Source organism: Arvicanthis niloticus, chromosome 21, assembly GCF_011762505.2.
Source record: "Arvicanthis niloticus isolate mArvNil1 chromosome 21, mArvNil1.pat.X, whole genome shotgun sequence".
Classification (NCBI taxonomy): domain Eukaryota; kingdom Metazoa; phylum Chordata; class Mammalia; order Rodentia; family Muridae; genus Arvicanthis; species Arvicanthis niloticus.
The window spans coordinates 3,656,386-3,680,790 of record NC_047678.1 but is presented as its reverse complement, the minus strand read 5'-3'; the positions used below and the strand labels follow the sequence as shown (position 1 = coordinate 3,680,790).

Sequence of the window (24,405 nt, the reverse complement as noted above, 5' to 3'; positions counted from 1 at the left end):
ATTTTAAATTAATTCTACCCACTTTTTTCCCTCTGTGACACAGCTACAAAAGCACTTTCTTACTTCATAAAATGATTTAGAAAGATCAGACATAGGACCGGAGGAGACAGCTCAGTTGGTGAAGTGCTTAGTTCACAAGCATGACATCCTGAGTTCAACCACATGTAAAAAGCCATGACGACTCAGACTTACAATGCATACACTGGAAAGGCCCTAGGGAGACCTTCGCCTGAGCGTGTGGACCAGCCCCACACACATTGTCTGAACACTATCTTTAGGTGCCAGCGAGAGGCCCTTTCTCAAACTAAAGGACCAACAAAAAGAAAGACCCCAGAAACCAACGAGGAGGAGGACTGGTCCTGAGGAATGACACTCACTGATCTACATACACATGCATGTATATCTATATATCACACATATATATCTATATACCTATATATCTGCACATATATACACACATCATACTTGGAAAATAGAATCATATCATGAATTCTAGTCATGAAATAGAGATATTTTTCTTCTGACTGAAAAGAAAATAGTTTGATTTTGGAGCCAGCATAAGTTATGCTCAAATGTTTTATTTATTTCCATGTCTAAGACTTGGGAATTAACTCTAATCCACGTATGGATATCTGATCTTGATCTTTGCATGCTTAAAGACTTAGCGTGCTTTATCCTCAGGAAATGTTAGTCATATTGTCTATTTTTATCCATGCCACTTAAATAAATACCACCAATTGGAAATCTCCACTAGACTTCATTTATTCTTAAAAAGAAAGAATATTTAAGTCACACAGCTGAACTTAGAAGAGTGTAAGTTTCCTAGCCCAGTCTCTTGTGAACTGCTTAGAGTTTATCAAGTGGCAAGATAAAACAACCAGTCAGATGTGGCAAATCCTTCTTGGTAATAGACCATGGTAGGAGGGGTCCATTCATTATTCAGTCATCCTAGTCATCCCAGGACTGCTCAAGGTCCTCCCTGAACGGTGGGACAAAAAGGCAGCACCACCCCCATATAAAATGTAAAGAGTGGAGAGTTTTAAAATATTTTTCCAATATAAAGTTTATTAACCAGTAACTGACTACACTGGGTATTCAGAATGCCAGTATAGCCCCCATGCTTTTCTCAGAGTGAGCTTTTAAGCAAAAAAAAAAAAAAAAAAAAAAGTTCATCATATTCTGAGTTGATATTAACTAAATTATGTATGTTTGAAATATAATCAAATCACCTCCTATTGCTCCCAGCAGTCTGTCTCAGTAACCTTCACATCAACCCTCCAGAACATTTCCCATCTCAGGTTGATAGCCTCTTTTTCTTTGTTACAGTTACATACACACACACACACACACACACACACACACACGTGTGTGTGTGTATTTATATGTATTAACAAATATATAACTATAACTGGCTGAGTCTGGTTTGTTTGTTTGTTTGTAAGGTTTCAGGGTTGGCCACTTTGCACTGGGCAGGCTAATTCTCCCTCTCCCAGAAGTCTTTATTGGCCTTTAGTTCTTTATCTAGGAGTGCAACCCCATAACATTTTCTCTCTTCCATGTTATTATGTCCACAGATATGGCCACTTTCAGGTCTTGATTATACAGTCATTTCTAGGAGAGAAAAGATTTTCTGGTTAAAATAAACTACAAAGATAATCCTAGAAGATGGTATGATTTTATATACATTGTGGAAAGAATTAGCAAGGATAATTTTTCTAGTACTAATGGCATCTGAAGATGATAATTACCTTATAAAGCAGAATCAGACATAATTAACAAAGGAAAGAGAATTACATTATATTTCCTTTAAACTGCACAATAGGAAAGTGCAAAATGTGAGCTCATTAAGCTTGTCTGTTCCAATTTTAATAACTGAAACGAAGTAAAGGAAATTGTGTATTGAAAAAACTCAACCAGTACTTTTAATAAGTATAAAGTGTATTTATTGTAGAATATTAAAATTTATAAAAGCATCCCATATGCCTTCATAATACACAACTTTACTACATTTTAACAATCATAGGAACAATAGTGTTTTATAGCAACAGAAAAATTGTTTTAAAAGGGACATTTTAAAGAACTAATTAACACTTCAAAAATACTTTACAAACATGTTGATTAAGTAGAATTAAAAGCCACTGCTTTCCAAAGCCTTTTCTTTTTCTACAGAACTATTCTTCCAAAGAAAAATGACTTGAGTGGAGCTGCATAATACATTTTATTTTTTACCATTTACTTAAACCTTGTATTTAAGTATGTTAAATGACGGAAGTTTAAGCTTTAATTCATTACAATTTGTAATGAAATTTATATCAGATGGAAATCATTGACAATTTATTGTATTTTATGAGACAGGGCAGGTTAGAGAATAAGAGCTAGTCTATTGAGTGAAGAAAGATATAATATTTGAACATAGGGGGCGTTGTCAACTGAAATTGCTTGATTGTAATATAGAACAATGATTTATCATCTCTTATACAGAAGACTTATCATTAAATTGAATTAATGATTATTTGGTTAATCAATTTAAAATACTTATTTAAAAGCATTTTTTTTGGAGAAATACTGAAGCACACAATTTTCTGATATATGGTGAACAGCTAAGGAAAGGATTGATTCTTAATAGTTTCCATCTCTGCTGAATTCAAGAGAATGCCCAGTCTCCATAAGTAAAATGTAAATAAAGGAAATGCATCAGAAAGTCGGAAGATGGTTTCATCATGCTTCTGAAGAAATGTCTGAATTTCTGGGCTGCTGAGATCCGTGTGTGGAGTGGGGTCTCCCTGAGTTTCCTGTTGAAGAAGTTGTTCCAGAATCCAAAACAGGGAGAAAATATTTTCATAGCGTGTCACATCATAATTGCCTTGATCCTAAGAAGAAACAATAAGATTCTTAAAACACTGTGTGGCTCAGATCAGAAAATGAGTGTATAGGTTTATATTGTTGGACAAAAGAAAAATTTCTCATTTATTTAATGGCATCTTTTTCCCTGCCTCTTTGATTGGTGGAATAGGGAGACAACCAGATTAGTGGAGTGGGAAGAAAGGAACAAAGATTTAAGACTGTAAAAACATGATGAATATTTTTCTTGATGGCTTTTATGGCTTCAAATCATTTTCTACCATTGTTCAATACATTATTATTCCTCAAAGTCTATCCCAAATGTCCTAAATTCAATTATGTTTTCAGAACATCATAGTGTAAATGGAAATTTCCATTAGTAACCTCATATGATATACTGTAGTCACAGTAGGGGTAGATGGATATGCTATGTGAAGTAATTTATAGGCTGTGTATATAACACATACAGCAATTACATGGTAAGAACTGGATCCGATTTCCAAATTATCTTGTTAGGTACATATAAGTGCCTAAAGAGTTAAAATTCTAAATTACTAGAAATATTACCCGTTATTACTTATTTGCATGTAATTACTTAACAATTACTTAACAAGCAAACATCTCAAGTACTCAGTAACAGTTTTACACTTAACAGCGTAGTGTCAAATTCAGTATTGTGTCTATGAATTTCAATGCATAACATTCCTGTCAAGGATCATAGAATAATTATTGTGGGTAAAAGTTTAGGGACACGTAGGGATGTAAAAAAGGTAGACTGAAGATATTAAGTAACTAGATATCTAATTCTGAATCTACACAAGTCAGAGAGTACAACTAGATTGTATAGAACCGCACAAATGGACAGGAGTACATATGTGGCCTTGTAGGCTACACAGAGCAAGAACGAAAGCCTAAGAGTCGCAATGGCAAACTCAAGAGAATAGAGGTATCAGTGTAAAAGCATAGGCTTGCTTCATTATCTCTCTATTAATTAAGAAGTAAGTCAGAAGTCCTAAGAGGAAGCTGAATGCTTATCACCACTTTACAGGCAGGACAGAGACACAAAGGTAGACTAATTAGAACTCCAAGTCTACAGATCTTAACTGGGGACTTCTTCTTATGCAGTTTTGCTGAAGTTCATTAAAGAAAGTATTGCAATTGGGATTAGGGGAGAAAGAATGTGTTGGAAACATTTATCAGTAGAGCATGCAGTGACGATATGTAAATGGAAGAAACTTTTACAGAATCAGAGGGGTTTACTCTTCAAAACAGTAGCCCTACAAACCCAATTATATAGATACAGACCAATGAAAATGAATGAATACTTCAAAAAAAAAGTCATGTGAGGAGACCCACCTGCTTCTCTTAGATGTGGCTGGACACCACGAGGCTTCAAGAATGTAGCCAATATAGCTACTGCCTTTCCCAAATACAGGCCCGCTGCATTCCTACCTGGGTTCTATGGCTGCAATATATTCCTACATATAGCAAAAGACCATTGCCAAAGTGCAACGGTTTGCATTGGTCTTTCAGACCCAAAAGCCTCCACATTTCAGTGTGTCTATGATCAGGTCTCTAGCTGACATGTTTAGGTTCCTGCTCACAGCACCACTATTGTGTACACTGTTAGCAGTGCAGCTGTATGCTTTTACTTAAGAGTAGTCAATCACAGCCCGACACCAAAGGCACAGACCACCCACGGGTCTTTGTGCTCAGGCATCAGTTCTGTAGGTGATTCTCCATCAGTCTGATGCTACAAACAGTGAGAAGCTGCCTGAAAGACAAATCCAGTGCCAAAAGGGACAGTCCCAACCATAATTTCTCTACCTGGTCAGAGGAAATAAACTGATTGGTTTTGTTTTCTTCTGGTTACCACACTCAACCCCATTCACTGCCCCAGCAGACATCCTGAGGCACAGCAGCTAAGCATCTTTGGAGTATTTCTGTCTTCTCACTCACAGACCTTTCCTGTGGTGCACAGAGACTACATAGCTGCAATCTCCCTAGTGCCTGCCTGTCCCATTGGGATAAAGATAGGGAAGTGTAATTACATCAAGATTAGTTTGTAAAAGCTACCGGAAACAATTGCTCTGTGGAACACACAGACATCAATACACAATAAAAAGAATTGTAACAAAAACCAAGAGGCACATTACCACAGACATAAAAATCCTTCAGCAGATGCCCCCAAAACTGATCAAGTGGTTGACAAATAATTTTAAATTATTATTCATGGAAACTCAGAGATGTTTAAGAAAATATAGAATTTAATAAAATTAAGATGTAAAAATTAACAAGTTGAAATTATTAAAATAAATGTAAAGAGGTATTTTTAGTTGGCAATAAAATTAACAAAATAAAAAAGTCAGCACCAACATTTATCATAGTAGAAAAATATGTATTATCCACAAATAAAGGGAAACGTGGAGATAATGTGAATGGTTGATTAAGCACAGATGATTCAGAGGGAAGAAAAAGAACAGATGTTTTCATTTTAGGAGTAGGACAAGAAGAAGATACCTACAGTGGACAAAAGGATCATTTAAATTGATAATAAATGAGCAGTTCTCAAATCTATGGATGGATTTAAATGCCTAGCTATAGAAGGGACAGGCTATATACTCTCAGTCCAGTCAAGACTGCACCACCATATATTGTAATCAAATGATCTAAAATGAATGATAAAAGGAGCTTATGAAAGCATCAAGGAAAAGCACTTCACATATAAGGGACTACCACTCAGCTCAGTGGTAGACCTCTTGGGAGCATGTTCCCAATCCTGGAGACAGATGGTGATTTATTCAGACAGCACAGGAGTATGTACACACATCCCAACCACACACACTTCATAAGGTATGGCAGTTCAAAAATGAGAAACAGATGAGATGTTTATGGACAAGCAACTCTTAGACTCACCCTCAAAACTCTCTTTAAAAATTAAATACATGATGAACGGAATTCTTCAAGCTTAAAGAGAAACACGTTTCTCAGTAGTTTATTAACATGAAAACAGATGAAAGAATAAAACACACTGTTAAAATATATACAGTTAAATTCTGAGTACTCATATTGTATAAACATTGAACATACATGAATTATGTATTTAGTATGAAGGTTAAAAAGACAGCTTCAATTCTTCACTTGATTAAAAATGTAAAGAATATATAAATTATGACAGCAGAAGCCCAAGATATGGAAAGTAAAGTCAACATTTTTATGAGATCAAAATTATTATCACCTCAAAATAGCTTAGTTTAACTACAGAACTCTTTTAAAGTACAAAGTCAAAATAGATAATAGATATTAGAAACATAAAAATACAATCAAAGCATATCTCTAGAGAGAAACATGGATAGCATGGAAAAAAGGAACAAAAGATATATAAAATCCAAATCGCAGAGCTGTGGAAAACAGTGGCAACTTACCCACATATAACAAAACTCTTGCATCTAAGGCTCAGGGATCTTTGCATAAGGGGGAATAGGTGTGAAAATATTTGAGGAGTCAGGGGAACAGAGAGTTTGTGTCTTCTAGAAATGTCGGAAGCTACATCCATAAATTTTGCCACCATGATTGTCTAAGCATGGGCTCAATAAGAACAACACCAATAAACAACGCTAACTTTAAGGAGAGAATGCTTACTAGGCCTTAACCCTACACACAGAAGAACAGACAGCTAGGGAATACAAACAGGGAGAAATAGTCTTCCCCAGAAAAGGAACTAAGACAGTCATATTTGATTTCCCAATCTACTTATTAGTAAAACCTAAGGTTTTTTCTTCAATGTATAAATGAGACAACTAAACTTACAATATCTCTGTATTGTGTGTGTGTGTGTGTTCATTAGATTAGTTCTGGTGTCAAAGATGGCAGTAGAAGTAAATGATGTAGATGCTGGAAAGCCGAGTGTAAACTGAATACACTGGAAGACACTTTGCCCTTCTCCTTTCAGCATTGCTCCCATGGGAAAATATGGACACAGGGCTTAGAGGTAAAACTGTCATCTGCTAAGCCAGAGGATGAATGACACCCAAGCACTTAAGTGTCAGACTCTGGAAGACATTGTGCAGCCAGACACCTTCAACACGCAGGGATACATGAACTGTCTGCAGTGTTGGACTTCCTCTTGTCCATTTCTATCTCTTACAACTTGTACTGAGTTTACGTCAGCAGCAGAGGAGATTTCCAGGTTCCATTGCCTTGAAAGATATACCTCCTTCTTCTGTACTGTATAGAAAAGAAAGATAGCCAAGGGAACAAAAAGAAAGCCAGAGTCTTTGGCAACAGTAATTGTAAAAAGAAAACCAAACAAACAAATAGGAAAGAAAGAAAAAGAGAAGATACTATACACTTGAGGTTTAGTTTGTAGCTTGATGTTTGTTTTTAAGTGCAAAACACGAAAACACGGTGGTGCAGCCTGGTCTGCTGAGAAACGAGCAGCCTGCCATAGAAAGTTTGAAGACACACCACATTTTCGTACTGCTACAAAAGTAGGAGATGTGTGTGGGGGGGGGACTGAGATGTTACAGAGAGGGAAATTAAGTCAAAGACTATGGCTGTATAATCTAAATGTTAAATTAAATGTTCACTGAATATAATGTATCATTAGCTTGGTATTCTGTGCCAGGTTTTGTTAGACAGAATAAAAAGTAAGATACAACTAAAATTAGTCTTCTCCTAAGAGAAGGAATTCAACACAACATTTTAAGATAAAGGTCAGTTGTCACCATGATAATTAAGTGGGAAGGTTGCCCCTGACCTTTAGTGAGTTATCCATTTTATTTGGTAGACAGCGAAGACAGCAAAGTAGATTTCAGACAAAGATTTCTGGGGAAGCAGTTAACATCCTGAGTCATTTTCTCAGGGGTTGGCAGCTTCTGAGGAGCCAAAGAAGCAATGAGGAGCTGGCATAATCCTAGGCAGAACCAAGGTCTGGTTCTGCCACAGGACCACACTCACAGCTATGCAAAGGCTCAACGCAGAACGGGAGGATCTAACAATCTACATGACCTTTGTTATAGTGAAGCACACTCTAACTTACACTGTGCCTCTTTCAGAGGATGCACAACAGGTTATCCCTGGTATAGACTCCGGCATTATTCTTTAATCAAAAGCCCTGGTGGAGGAGTCTACAAAGCATAGAGACAGTGGGTACAAATCCATTGCACTTCTTATCTATAGCAGTATGTTTGACAGTAATATGTGGACTTCTGGAGATTCCCTCTAGAGAATTTTGTTTGCTTCATGAGGCACCTTAGGTGAAAATTTCTGTATTATTAAAACTGGTATTTGATATTTTAGTATTTTACCTTGTTTTTTTTTTGGAAAGAGTTCAACAAGTATGCAAAACTGTATTTACAGGAAAGCATTCATCCAAGAACTATACAGAATAGAAAAAACATTAAAATCTGTTTTTATTATGAGATGTACTTTAAAACGATATTTGCATTAACCAATTGTATCAACTCTTAAATCTGTTTTTAGAGGCTAAATTCACATGGCCATAACAAAATGAGCAGCCATTATTCAAGAAGGCAATTTGTACAAATGTGCTCAAAGGGAGAGAATGATAGTTATTCGTTTGGAAACTGTACAGACTAAGGCTCGCTATGGGAACGTGTAGGGCAAAGGTCCTTTCCTGTCAAGGTGTCTGAGATAACAGAATGCTGCTAAGCAAGATACATGTAAAGGGAAACTGTCAATGAACACATATCCAATATTAAATTTACTAGGAAATAATAGTAAGTTGTAAAAAGGATTAAAATGCATTAAACATTTAAATGCATTGTAAAAAGGATTAAAATGCATTAAACATTTAAACAACAACAATGAAGTACAATTGATCTATTATAACTATTACGCTATTATCATAGCTATTATTTTATAAAAAAAAGAAACAAAAACCAGGGTTCCCTTTTCCACCTAGAGGGAGGCTGTGATTATGGAAGAATGTCACTGATGTTGATGACTTGATGATTTTCAGGCTTCTGTCAACTGTATGCCTGGAGAAGTGCAAAGCCCTGTGAATGCCTCGCCACCTGTTTTCTCCTATTAGGAAAGTCTTTCATGTACAGCAGTGCAACAATGATTCTTTCCTCCTGTCTGCAGAAGTGTGTAGCACTAACTACTCTAAATGTGTGCTGAAACTAGAAGGACAAAGGAAAGTGTAATCTCAGTATCAACACAGTCTAATGTGTTACCAACAAATATAAAAGGCTCCTTAATATTCTAAACCAATGTGTTCTAAATCAACTTTATGTGGGCTTAGCCGACATTCCTATTGCTTCTCAGGATCTGAGATCTTACTTTTGGGGCTATCAACTCCAGCCATTCAGACTTCTTTATCTTGTTTTCAACAGTCTAAGGCTGAACATACTTGCAAATACACATTGTTTAACCACTTGGCCTTGCATCACAAATCTTGACAAAATGATAGAAACCAGGTGGTAAAATTACCAATAAAAGGCCTCAGAACGAGAACAGGACACAGGGACTGGAACAAATGTAGTCAGTCTCTAAGGCCTAAAATTTGAGTGGTGGTGCTTGAAACCTTAAAGTTTACACATTGTGAACCTTGTTTTTGCTCCCTTTTATCCTAATGAAGTACTTACTGGGTACTCTAATGTGCTTGTTCCAAGGTGGTAGGGTCACATTGTTAAAAAACCAGAAGTTCTCCCTAAGAGTATTTCATTCTGCCCCAAAGTGTTTCTAGCATGGGTGGAATATTCCAAAAGCCGCAGGCTTGGGACAAGGTGTATTTAAGATTTCAGCTTTCAATTTCTTTCAGACTATACAGTCTTTGCAATATATAAAACACTGTTTGTTGGGGATGAGCCCAAACTTTGAACATGAATTAAGAGCTACATGTACTCCCTTTAGACAAGGTCTCGAGTTAATTTTGCGCACTTTGACTTCATTTTTGCTGCAACCTGTGAAGGCACATATGGAATTTGCTGCTATAGCATCATGGCTCAGAAGGCTTCAGATTAGGGAGGACGTTGGAATTTGATTTAGAAATATTCATCTTCTAAATTCATAGGAAAGCAGTGAAGCAGGCAAAGAGCAAAGTGCACGCCATAGGAGTTATATAGGTACCCTAAAGGAGGAATGGCAGTATCGTAAGGAAATGATGCTAGGAAAAGTGAACATCCACAGGCAGAAGAATGAGATCTGACCCACATCTATCGTCAAACACGAACGTTATATCCAACTGTATCAAAGATCTCATTTTGAAACCAGAAACAATAAAACTGCTAGAAGCAATCATAAGCAGAGCCCTACATATGATATTGGTGTAGAAAAGGACTTTCTGAGCAGGACTTCTCTTACCTAGCAATTAAAGCTAACAGGTAACAACTGGATCCTCACAAAACTAAAATCCTTCTGTAAACTTAAGGGAAGAGCCAATCAAGTGAAGAAAAAACAAGTAACCAGAATATACAAAAACCCAAAAATGGAGTCAAGGAAACAAATGACCCAATAAAAATAATGGGTGAAGGGGAGGGAAGCCAAGGAGAGGGTTAATAAGAAAAAAAAACGGCTAGGAAAAAGTACCAAATGTGTTCATTTTCCTTAGCAATAATGAGGTACAAGGAGCCATCAAGGAGAAGCTACAAACTAGCAGGTGATCTTCCTGACATGGCTCCGCCATGGACTATAAAGTTAATGACAGACTTGCTTCTCTAGGCAAGACCGAGACTATTACGTTTTAGGAAAGATTCCTACTATTAACATGTTTTTCCTGTTATTATTAATATATATATATATATATATATATATTAATAACCAGGTATTAGCCCACCTTTTGAGCTGATCTCTGCAGAACAACAAAGATGGACTGTCTTATAGTGATGCTATATAGGCAAATAGATAATTTAATTCTTTTTTGTTTTGTTTTTATTTGTTTGTTTGTTTGATTTTCGAGACAGGGTTTTTCTGTATAGCCCTGGCTGTCCTGGATCTGTAGACCTAACTGGCCTTGAACTCAGAAATCTGCCTGCCTCTGCCTCCCAAGTACTGAGATTAAAAGCATGGGCTACCACTGCCTGGCTGATTTCTTAATTCTTAATGATGAGCCTATAAGAATTCTTAAAATTATATTAGTAATTACTAAGTTCTTTTATAATAGGACTGATATTAAGTCCTCTCTGATAATCAAAACTGCAAAGAGAACTCTGCCAGTCTTCAAGTGTCCCTAGTTAATTTCTTCTGAGATAGCAAGGGACATCTACAACTCAGAGCACATTCCAAGAGATTGTAAAACAATTAACCAAAGGTCATAAAAATGTGTTGTAGTTGCTAATTAATCTCTTCTCTAATCAACTGGGCAGTGGCTACAAATTCCTCACTAACAACTCTAGTGTTCTGTGTTCTTGAATGACCCCCCCCCCACACACACACACACCACCGACAGTGACTAGGCCATTCCCAAACCCTCCATGTGTCTAACACCTCCCCTCTGATATTCCTGAGGTATTACTTACTAAATGTAGTCAGTCTCTAAGGCCTAAAAATCTATATTCTATCATTGTTGCCCTAGACCCAGTTGGGGGGTGAGGGGGTTTTGGGGCCACTCATCCCTGGCCCTTTTCAGGCATGGCAGCTACTCCTTTCCTAGCATGGTGCCTATTTCCTTCCCTCTCTTTGGGTCCCTTGTCTATAAATCCTAAAAATCCTACTTCTGTCCCCCTACCCAGCCATTTGCTTCCAAACCAACTGGAGGCAGGGTCCCTCAGAGTCTTTTATGTAGATGTGCTGATTCCCAAGTAATTTGGGGGACAAATTAACATAAGTAGCCTTAGACTAAATCCACAACAAAAAAGGAACTAATAATATACTATAAGTGCAAGGACAGAAGATAATAGGTTTATCTATATGAAACTTCACTAATAACTTAGTCACAAAATTTATGTTTTTTAACTTCCAATGAACCTTTGAGATTGTGAATATTTAGCCAGATAATCACTCTTAATAGATATGCATGTAAACATTCTTATTCAATTTTGGTTTGAATTTATGTGTAAACTGTGGTGAACTTTTTACCATGTAATCATGCATTCTGAAAGATGTGTAACTGCTGAGTACAAAGAGAGGAAACTGAACTAAAGAAGAATCTTTTAGAGAAAACTTTTTGAGAACCTTCTTAGAAATCTTTTACAGAGATCTTAGAAGCAAAGACATTGGGAGTGCTATCACTGTGAGAAAAGGTATAGCTTTTGGAGTAAAGGCATTGAGAGAAAGTTTATTATTGCGACATCAGAGCAGGAAGAAAAAGCAAGATTAGGTAAGAGAGCAGAGAGGACTTTTTGAAGGAGAACTTTCCTAGAAACTTTTTGTAGAAATGAAGAACTTAGAAATAAAAGCTAAAATCATTTTTTAAGTGCCCATCTTCTTTCTGCAACTGCAATTAGCAGGCTAGGAGTTAGAGCTGAGCAGTTCCTGCAGAGATAGAACAAAGACCACTTAATTCCCTGCTGTTACTAAGAGGTGCTAAACACCAAGACTGCAGTTTTCTGGCCTCCCGGAAGAACTCAGACAAGCAGGTCAGCTATCAGAGCAAGGTGACTTAGACTTAAGACAGGTAAACACTGTAGAATTAAAGAGCAACCCTAAATATCTTTCAAGACCAAGCCCTGCCCCCTTTGACACTCTTCCTCCTCCACTACCTCAAGACAGAACCAAGAGGAAAGGAGAACTCCTGGGACTGGCCCCTGGTATAGAGGTACAAGTTAAAACTAATTTGACATTTCATCTCAACCCAGTCAGAATGAAAATGTTGATGAAAATTCAAATTGGCTAAACCACTTTGAAAATCAGTATGCAGAATCCCAAGAGAACTGGAAAAAAGTTTACTCTATGATCCAGCTATACTACTCCAAAGGACTAGGTATCATACTTCATAAATACTTGGTCAATAGTATTTATTGATGTACTAGTCACAATGGCCAGGCTATGTAAACAACTTACATTTTCTTGAACAAATCAATGGATACTGAAATGTCATACATATATACTATTTAATTGTAAAGAAAAGTAAGATCATTCATTTTTTTAGGTAAATAGATGGACCTAGTGTTAGTATTCTGGCAACAACCAGGTATGCTCCTCCCCACAGTTACCTGGCAACAGCCAGGTAGGCCTGGTCCACTATAAAGGGGGCTGCTTGACCCCTCCCCTCTCTCTCTCTCTCTCTCTCTCTCTCTCTCTCTCTCTCTCTCTCTCTCTCTGTCTCTCTCTCTCCCTCCTGCCTCTAGCTCCTCTCTGTCCCTTCCTCCCTCCCCCTTCTCTTCCTCTCTCTCCATGTGGTATGGCTGGCCTCTACTTCTCTTCTTCCTCTCTTCTTCCATCTTCTTCCCCCCCCACCTTTGCCCTATCTCCTGAATAACCCTTCCCCCCCCCCTTGGAACTGCGTGGTCTGGAGTCGTCTGTTCTAAACTGTGTCGGACTTCTAACAACTAATACCTAGAAATAATATTTTTAATGAGCAAAGTAAGACAGATCCAGAAAGACAATTGCAACACATTCTCTCTTAACCATCTATCCTAGCCTAAATCTCAAGATGTGAGCATAAAACATGAAGTAAGCACAGACACCAGGAAAGTATGAGGGGACCCTAGTCAAGGGGTGTGTGAGATTAGAGCGAAATAACTCGATAAAGGTGATAAGAAGTGGGAAACTTAAAAAAAAAAAAAAAGATGGGTGTTAGTATTCTGTCTAAACTCCACCTCCAGTTACCTGGCAACTGCCAGGTAGGCCTGGTCCACTATAAAAGGGGCTGCTTGCCCCCCTTCACCCTCTTAATCTCTTACTCTCTTACTCTCTCTCTTATCCTCTTGCCTCTCTGTCCCCTCCCCCCTTCCTCTCTCTCCATGAGGTCATGGCCGGCCTCTACTTCTCTTCTCTCTCATCCTTCCACCTTCTTCTCCCACTTTTGCCCTATCTCCTGAATAAACCTCCTCCCCCTTGGAACCGTGTGGTCTGGAGTGGTCTGTTCTGAACTGCGGTCGGATTTCTAACAACTAACAATGTGGACTCTAACTGGGGAGGAGGGAGAAAGAAAGTACAGAAGGAAAAGAGGGATAAAGGAGAAATAACCAGGTTGTCTGATAAAGCCTTAAGGAATCATATCATTTTATATTTACCTAAAATTATATACATGTAAATATATATATACATTTTTCAGATACATACACGTGTGAATGCACACACACATACACACACACAAGCAATAAAACAGTTCTTCTACTGCAATACCTATGAATGACAAAAAAATGGCCAGCATGAAGACCAGACTCTATAAAGATGCAATAAATGACAATTACATGTGGGTAATAACCAATAGCTGTCTAATTGGATTTACAGCCCATTCAATGGGAGGAAATCATGCCTGGCACTGAAATTCTGGCAGCTTCCCAGGTCCTACTAAGATCAGGGACAATCAAAAAGAGTTTACCTCTGCAACTCTGCTATACTAGTGTGATTCTTGACTACATTCTACATTTTATTCTTATACCCACATATATTTGTACCTACTGCCTTTCCTTATAGTAAATGGAGAATATCACAGGAAACCACAATTGGACAGAATTCAGAAATCAACAAATCTTGGTAAGCCCATCCCTGATGGATGCACCTATATCACAGCTCCTGCATTAATGGCTCAGGGAACATCACCAAAGAGGGGAAGAAAAGACTATAAGAGTCAAGAGTATGAGGAAGTTTGTGGTGAAATGGTGTCTCCAAGATGGCTGGATAAACTAGGCTGGAACAATGGCAAGATCAGTGGACATGTTAATAGGGATGGGAAAAAAAAATCCCTGAGGTCCCACCTCTAAACAAAGAGTTCCAGACATCTATTGACTGCCAGGAGAGGAGAGAATTGGCCACTCCCAGAGCTGAGCCCCTTACTGACTATTCAGTGCTAAATTGTCAACCTTGCAATCATATACTCATAAACAACAAAACTGGACTCAGATGGTTATGTTTACAGATCTGTGTAAATACTTATATTCATGTTTATGTATGTAACAAAAATAACTAAATAAAAAGAGGGGCATAGGAGAGGATGAAGGGAGAGTAAAATGATGTAAGTCTATTTTCATTAACAAGTCTGTGTGAAAAGAAATCGATAAAGAAATGGCCAAAGATTTCTTCAAATGTAAACAGAAATAATAAAAGAATAGTTTTTCAAAAAAAAATCTTTCATACTTAGCCACGTGATATCACTTAAAAGCATTTAAAGTGCTTTGTTATCATTTATTACATAATTTTATTAATTACATATCATTTAATAATCACATTTGGAACATAATCATTTCTTTCTTATCTTTAGTCTGAAATTCCTTACAGTTTTTAGAATCTAAATGTTCTGCTAATGTGACAAAGTGACATATTCTTTATTCAAATACATATGTAGATACATTGTTTGAATTTAATATAACAGTGACATTAAATAAATAACACAATAATAAACCTTCAGATACTTTAAGAATGTTCCTTTTATGAAGCAAATGTTAGTACTCAGTTTAACCCCCAAGCCTTTGTTTTCTAATTTCATTCATTATATTCATATGTACAGATTGCAATTGTGTGCTATATGAGCCACTTATTGAGAATGAAACGCTACTTAACCTTCCAACTGTTAAGCATTTAGGATGTGCAGGTGCAGACGGTGCAGCGACCTGAGGACACCATACTTGCCTGTTCTGTGTCCTATGGCTCCCTGCATAGGTCGTCTCTGCATCTCTACTTACTCTCAACTATATAAAACATCCATGTTGAGGGTAACAGGGTAGAGAAGGAAATGTTACTCCAAGAAATTAGCAGAAGTGAGAAGTGACAGCAGAGAAGAAGGCAGGGAACACTGTAAAGCAGACATGTCCATTTCTGGGTGTTTTAGAATGAGAATGGATGTTGTCATACTTGGATGTGCTTCCACAGACATATATCTAACAATGCACAATTGAAAAACAGGTAATATTCTAGGGAATGTGTAAATGGTAGAGACCGAGTTCAATAATGTAGCTGATGAGTCATTCAATCATTACCAATTAAAGAAAAATTAAAACTCTGGACAGCTGAGCTTGCTGGAACTGAAGACCTCCAAACTCGGGAGACCCTTACTCAAGTCTCAGGAAATCACCGCCACCCAGAAATTACAAGACACGGTACCTGGATGCAATCAGCAGAGGTTTATTGGGGAGAGTTGGCTAGCCAACGGTCAAACTGCTCTTCCACACAGGAACAGAATTTGACAAAAGGCCAGCAAGCTGAGGAGCTTTTTTATAGCACGGGGTGGGGAAAGGGAGGAATTTTCGAGCGGTTACACATAATTGGTTGCATTTTCGTTCGGTTACAAATGATTGGTTGTTTTACAAATTTTGAACATCAGCAGGCTGTAACACTGGGAAAACCTCAGGGGGTGGGGTAACCAAGAACAGTAGAAAGTTAGCTAGTTCTTGGAACCACCCAGATGTCTTGCATCTTGCTCTGTGGTCAGGAGTGTGTCTTCTTGCTTTGGGCCTTCCCCACCCTGAGGCTTGAGGAATGTTAATCCAGCAAGTGTCCTCTGATTCAAGGATAATGTTCTCCACCCAGAATGTCAGAATGTATCCCGGAGCAGTGAAGGCCTGAAATCTTACATTCAGTTCTGCCTTCTGGAACCTGCATTCTTTTTGCTCAGGTATAAGGGCAAAGAAAAAGCCTGCATATAATTCACAAAATGGTCTTTATAATTTTTTCACTCTATAGAACTTCGTGACTGGTGAGCAAACAAATACACTAAGAGACTGTAGCTACAGGGAGAAGCTAAATAAACACTGAGCTGATCCCTTCCAGATGTCATCTTATACATTTCTTAAGGTGGCTGATCCTGATATAAGTTCTTTGTAATAAAAATGAGGCAAATAAGCAACACACACACACACACACACACATAAATAAAAACAAACACCCCACATTATTTAGTTCTAGGTCCCTGTAGCAATTGGCTGAGCTGAAGGGAACTTGTGGAAACTCCCTCACATTTACATCTATTTGGTCAGAAATGCAGGGCCTCTCGAGACCCCTAAAAGTACAAACTGGCTTCTGGGATGAAAATAGTCTTATTAGGCATTGCCTTTGACCTCTGGCACCTGTGCTGATTCCAGGTGGTTGACTTCAGCACTAAACTGAATTGAAATTGAATTTTATCACACCCATGTGTCTGAAGGTTGGGTTAAATTTTTGAAGGTATGCAAATAACCTAATGAAGTTCCAGGTTATAAAATTTCACAAACTTTCCTGCTCATATTTCTGATTTTAATGACCTCACATGTGCTATTTAATTAGGAGACCTCTTTCTGTTTGAAAACTTTTCATTTCTTTTAGGTCAAAATCTTCCAAGTAGAGAAGTTGTCATTACAAAAAGCAGACACATGGAAGTAAGAAAAACAGGGAGTGGCAGGGAGGGGAAGGGTGGGAAAGGGAGGGATAGGGAGGGGCAGGGAGGGGCAGGGAGGGGGCAGGGAGAGGCATGGAGAGGCATGGAGAGGCAGGCACTCTAGGTCAGAGGCAGTCAAATCTGCTGTGCACATTCAAACCTTTGCAGAGGTGAGGCTGTCATCTGAGAAAACACCAGGAGCTATGAGGCTAAATTCACAGCTTTTACAATTTTGATCCAGGCAGATCTTTAAGCTACTAAATGAGTCCGACTTTAGAAGTCACTAAAAGAAAAGTTCTACTTTCTTTTGCAACAATTTTATATAATGTTTTGAAAGTGCACTTTACCCTGAGTATGTTTCAATAAGCAGCAGACCTGGGAGGTTCTTTCAGAAAAAGCTCTGTCTGTGTAAAGCAGAAAACAGTAAAAAATGAGTCTTCCCCTTGAAGACAGATGGTTCAAACTGAAACCTTGACCTGCTTTCAGCAAATTAGTTTAAGACATTTTGGACATAGAATGATTTTGTGTTTATACATGGGGTATTGATATCCTATAAAACATACTACTAAGATTAGTAACGGCTAACATGAGATTTAAAAGACAGTCAACTGTCATTGATATATATATATATATATATATATATATATATATATATATATAAAACCCTTTACATTACAGTGTTTTTAAAAAAATCTCATTTATTTGATATCACAAAGCATATTTATTCTAAAGAAATACAACATTATGGTGACTGCAGTTAATTAATTAATCTTAATTAAAACCCATATGCAATCTGTCCAAATCCATACATATAAAACCTAATAGATTCTTTTTTGCTTCAGAACAGACGAATCACTAATAAAGTGAGTGCATTCTAAAGCAAAACTCTTGCCCAGTTTTCTGCCATTGTTTTGCCTTAAACTACTATGAGGAGGTCTGCCACGTTTTCCAGTGTGGTGAGGAGTCTTTCCCGTTCCCCAACAGGCTGTTTCTGGAGGTAAAGGATGTGTGGTATCTTCGTTCATAACTAGTGCCAGTCAAGAGGTCTTGAATCTGCTATTAAACTCTTTGCAGGTACTTGCAGGGTAAGCAAGAAGATGACTGACATACTTAGCACAAGTCAGTGGAAAAACAACACATTCTCCTTCATTTTCTGCCAAATTATACAGTTAAAAATGTGCACAATTCTATGTGAAATAGTACCAATACAAATGTCACATAAATGATTTTTTTCACATGCAAGCAATACAACTGACAGATACCTCTTTTTTTCCATCCCAGGGCTGCTTCTCAAGTAGCATAAGCAGTGAGTGAGCAGCTGTGTAAATAATCTCTCTCTCCAACTGTGTTAGGTGTCCAATGGAGGAGTCCAGGTCTCAGAGAGTGTGTTAGGTGGTCCAATGGAGGAGTCCAGGTCTCAGAGAGTGTGTTAGGTGGTCCAATGGAGGAGTCCAGGTCTCAGAGAGGGCTTTGCTTCCTTTGTTTCAGTGGCTTTTCTGGCTTTCATCAGTAGCGATGTCTATCTCATTCTAAAGCCCAGCTCTATAACCAGAGCAGCCTATGTGGGCTGGCCTCTTGTGTAGAGCTAACAGTCTCTGTTCTGCGCATGCTCCAGGTACTTGGAGGGAACAAAGATAAGTTTGGAGGATGAAAGTGGACCCGACACCTAGGAGGTGCAGCTTGAGAACAATTGTCATCTTACTGGCATGCAATTCTCACAAGGTATCAAATGCTTTCCACTGTCAGTAAATGAATATATGTGGCCATATTATCATATTGTCAAAGGCATAAATTTTAATATACCCCTCACCAGGGTGTAGGTTATTATTGTCTGTTTGCCTTAAATGTGCAGATCCAAATTCAGTTTCAAGCACTGTAAACATAACAAAACAAATCAAATGTGCCCAGACCCAGATCACTGATAAAATCATGTTAGGCCATATCAATTTGACTCAGTAACAGTGCTTTCATATAGTTCAAAAGTTAAGTTAATATGGCATGAGTGTGTGTGAGTGTGTAAATAAGTTTCACTTTCTAAACTGGTTCATTAAATTAAAACCAAATGAGACAGCAGAAGATAAAGTCCTGAAATGCTTACTTGTATAGTATTTAATATAAAATATCTAGTATAAAATAGTCTTTATTTATAATTTAGTTTTTAAAAACAGTTTTTGAACCCAGATTGATAATGACAGCTCTTAATTTTATGAAACTAACTTTTAAAATACTATTATTTACATTTAAAATGTCTCCATGATATCGGCATATTCTGAAATTTATTATGATTTATAAGATCACCTTTTAACTATTGCTCATTTTAATTAAAACATATATAAGCACATGTTGGTTAGACTTCAACCTAGACAAGAACTGCAAGTAAACTGAGAAGTACTGAGAGTCGAAAATTAGTTTTCCTCAGAAAAGGCATAACAATGGTTATTCAATATCAAATAACTAATACCAATTGGACAGCCCTGAATAGAGGTACATACAAACAATAGTACACAAACCAAGAAGGTGGAATTTTCATATTTAAGAACACAGACATATTAACACACACACACACACACACACACACACACACACACACACACACACCTATAGTAACCACAATTAATAAGTAAGAGGCCATGATTTTGAATGAAAGCAGGAGAAGGTAAGGAAGGGCCGGGGTATGCTTAGTGTTTTCAGTATTATGTGCAAAGAATCTTTCCTTTCTGGTGGAATGTAACTTGATGTTCTGTATGCTTCTTAACCCGTTTATAGGCTATATCATTCTTTAGGTTAGGAAAGTTTTCTTTTATGATTTTGTTGAATACCTTTTCTGGGCCTTTGAGCTGGGTTTCTTCTGTTTTGATTTTTTTTTAACAGTGTCAAAGATTTCCTGGATAATTTATGTAAGGGGATTTTTAGATTTAACATTTTCTTTGACTACTGGATCCAACACTTAATATTCAACACTTGAGAATCTTTCTTCCATTTTTTTGTATATTCTCTTAGTGAAACTTGCCTCTGTAGTTCCTGTTCAAATTCCCAAGTTATCATTTCTAGAACCTCCCCCTACCCCCATGTTTGGGTTTTGTTTATTGATTCTATTTCCAACTCCAAGTCTTGAACAGTTTTGTTAATTTCCATATACTGTTTGTTGTTGTTTTCTTGGACTGCCTTAATGGAATTATTAATTTTATACACAGCCTTCTAACATATCCACAAAGGTTGTAAGGTCTCTTTCTTGTGCTTCAGGTATGTTAGAATATTCAGGGCCTGCTGTGGTACGAGAGCTGGGCTCTCTTGGAAACATATTGCCCTTGCTATTGTTAATTGGTTACTGTATTTTTATGCAGACTTTTTGGTACCTGGATTTGGGGTGATTAAAGGTCTATGTGTTAATTTCTTGATTTGTCTTTGTTGCCTGGTGTTTTGTTTCTTGCTTTACATTTCTTCTCTGAATGTCCAGAGAGTATGATGGTCGTGTTGCCTGTTTCTCTAGCCTGGTCAGCAGAGGAGTTCACAGGAATTGCCTGCTGGTGTTAAAGGCAGGGTAATTGTAATGAGTTAGAGGAAGATTAGAGAAGGTCCTTGTGATCTATTGGGGTGGGGTCTCAAAGGAAAGGGTGAAAGGCAGGTTTCTGGCTACAGAGCTGGGGAGAAGATTGGAGATTTGGACCTCAGGGAGAGTTGTGGGTCTGCTTTCAGCCTACTTGTTGCCATGGGAGTGGGAGTTGCAGCTCTTGGATTAGCAGATAGTGCCTGCTGGAGATGGGAGAGGGGTAAAGGGATAGCTGCTGGTGGTGTTCTGTGGCAGCCCTAGAGAAGAGACTGCTGGAATAGACAGGAGAGCATCTGTGGGCAGCCTATCTGGTTTTCTGGTGGGAATCAATTACATTCATTTTTTACAATAAAGATTATGTACATGAATATATCTATATTTATATGAAAGTACATAGTTTAATGAAAAATGGACATTTATATAATTCAACCAACGTTGAATTTTAAAGCATTATTTTTCTTAAATGATTGATACTCAATGTTTAGACTTAAATTAGTTGATTTTCACAATAATGTAGATGAGACTAATTGAGACCTTGTATTAAGGGCTATCATCTTACTATTTCTAAATTAAGTCTGTATTTCCCTTCTCTCTCCTTCCCTTTTCTTTACCTCTTTTTCCTCCTTTTCTACACGGTTTCTATTTTTCTTCCTAATTTCAGACTCACTGGAATCCTTTGCAGCAAGTTACTGAGGTGCTTTGCTTACTATTAAGTCCTGATGATTTCAATTTAACTATGCCAATGGACGAATACAAAGACTGATTTGGTCTTCCACACCTGACTCCTGAAAGGCTCCCTCATCCAAGGTCTCTGGAACTTTCTAGAGGGTCTCTACCCGTACCCTCAGCACCTGCATATTTCCATTCATTCCTCCTGTCTCCTGTCTTTTTTGTACCTGTTCCTTCCGCCTTTTCCCTTCGCCTCTCCTCTCCCACCCAGGTCTCACCCTCCCTCTGCCTCCCATGATTATTTTGTGGGATTGAAACATGCTCACTTGGGCCTTCCTTCTTGTTTAACTTCTTAGGGTCTGTGGGGTGTATCATGGATATTCTGTACTTTTTGGCTAATATCCCACTTATCAGTGAGTGCATGCTATGCATGTCCTTTTGGGTCTGGATGACCTCTCTCAGGAAGATATTTTCTAGTTCCATTAATTTGCCTGAAAAATTCATGATGCCCTTGATTTTAATAGCTGAACAGTATTCCACTGTGTAAATGAAGCCTATTTTTTGTATCCATTCTTGAATGAAGGACATCTGGGTTCTTTCAGTTTCTGGCTATTATGAGTAAGGCTGCTATGAACATAGTGGAGCATACGCCCTTGTGATACTGTCGAGCATCTTTTGGGTATGTGCCCAGAGGCATTATAGCTGGGGCTTCAGGTAGACCTATTTGCAATTTTCTGAGGAATTTTCAGATTGATTTCCAGAGTGGTTTTACCAGTTTGCAATCCCACTGGCTATGGAGGAACACAGGTTCCATAACACCTTTTTCACAGTGGTGTTATGGAACCTGACATGACCACATCTAGTAGTTAGACAGGGCCATCAGTGGAGGGATGAGGGCACCAATCCACCTTCAAAATTTTCTACGCAAAATTGTTCTTCCCTAAAACAAGTACACGTACCAAAATGGAGCAGAGACTGAACAAATGGCCAACCAGTGACAGGCCCAACATGGGCAGGCACCAAACTCTGACACTTATTACTAATGCTATGTTGTGCTTGCAGATAGGAGCCTAGCATGGTAATACTGAGAGGCTCTACCAGCAGCTGACTGAGATGGATGCAGATACTCACAGGCAAGCACTGGACTTCGATTGAGGACCCCTATGGAGGATTTAGGAGAAGGATTGAAGAGGCTGTATTGTGGGGCAGTGGGCTGTGAGATGCACCTGGGTACCTGGTCGAACACAGGCCTCCAACCCTTGGACCCTAATGGGAAGGTAGGTGTTCAACTTTGCTCCTGGGCCCCTGGTTCCTTTCACTTAGTTTCATCCCTCCACAGTCCCTCCCACAGAGAGGTCGTCAGTCATGCCTCAAGCTCTCCCATATGTAGATGAGTTATCTCCAAGCTCTCAGACCAAGACAATAGACATTATCTGCTGCCAGACCCTGACCCACCCCAAAAATGTATATAAGAGCTCTATTCCGGAGAAGTAAAGGTGTGCGAGAATCATCCCGTTGTCTGAGAGTTTCTGTCGGAAGAGCTGTAACACTTGGGAAGAGATCTGCTCTCCCAAAGTGCCTTCAGGACCCTCCCCTCCTTGCTAGCTAGCCTGCTTCTCACTGGCCCAGCCCGGACCAGCTCAGCGCAGAGAGACAGGTACAGCACCTGGGAGCAACTGGATGGCAACCGAGAAAATGAGGGCAGAGGCAGCAGCGAAGCAGTGATTCCCACTTCCTGCTGGCCCGAGATCCTTCTATGGGAAACTGTATGGGATGGCAGCCCCATAGCAAGATCAACAGTGGCAACTAACCGGACCCCCCCTCACCCCACCCAGGAGCTCCCAGAGACTACGCCACCAACCGAAAGTGCACAAAGGGGCCTGGTCCAAGGCCGGTGGCCACATATATAAGCAGAGACTGCCTTGTCTGCTTCAGTGGAAGGGCTGTTCTAATTCGGTAGGGATTTTGAAGGCCACCGGAATGAGGGGATTCCGCACCTTTAGGGCAGACCCTCTCCAGAGGCAAAGGGAGGGAGATGAAGGAAGAGGAAGGAGTATTGATGAAGAACTCTATGATTGTGAAATAGGTGAAGGCAACATTGGGAATGTAAATATAAAAGTAACAATAAAAATAAAACTGATTTGGCAACACTATGATGGGTTTTTTTTCTGTTTACTAACATTTTATCATTAGAGGTGGCATGTTTAAAAAGGCAAGGAAAATAATATTTATTGAAAGCCGCGTGATTAATAAACCTTTAATTCCTTTTAGGTGTCAAAAGATTAAATAATACAATCATCTCTGTCTTAAAGTTAAAGAACTAGTGACTCAGGCTTGGACAATGACAGGATGGTTTCCTAGGTCACTATAGCTCTGAAGTCTGTATATTTCTTACCTTAAATCACAAAGTCTCTTTGTGTGACCCCAAGGTCAGTTATATACTGATTTATATCAGTCCACAGAAAGATCTAAAGATGTTGTGGTGAAGTGTGTAGTCTTTCTGGATTAGGTTCTTTGAAGACTTCAACTAGACCATTCCTTGAACACTGGTTTGATAAATTCCATACTGACATGAAGGACCACAGATGTTCCTGTAAAGTGGTGCATCCGTCACTTAGGCTGTATGAGATGCTTCTACCATGAACTACTGTATCACTGAGCCTCCGTGCTTTTGCCATTTTCAAAATATGTCAAATTCTGATGTTATAGAACTATACTATTAATACATTTATTTTAATATAAAACAGTGAGGTGAGAATTCAGTGTTTATGTTACAATAAAAATGTGGTTTTTTGGTTTCAAAACATCTGATCTTGAAACCCCACTAATCTCTAATGACTCTACATATTCTTCAGTGATGATGTTCCAATTCTCCAGACTTGAAACATGCATCTGGGATCCTATGCCCTTTATGCTCTATCATTTA

General features: G+C 38.4%; 1 protein-coding gene across 1 annotated transcript in view; it reads right to left on the bottom strand.

The window, feature by feature from the left end:
* Positions 1-1,940: 1,940 nt before the first annotated feature.
* Mei4 (meiotic double-stranded break formation protein 4) overlaps positions 1,941-24,405 on the bottom strand; it is a 103,894-nt gene continuing 81,429 nt past the window's right edge. The window contains exon 3 of the mRNA XM_034484257.2: positions 1,941-2,870. Within this exon, the coding sequence (XP_034340148.1) occupies positions 2,601-2,870 (270 nt within the window). The 3' untranslated portion in view covers positions 1,941-2,600. The remainder of the gene's footprint in view (positions 2,871-24,405) is intronic.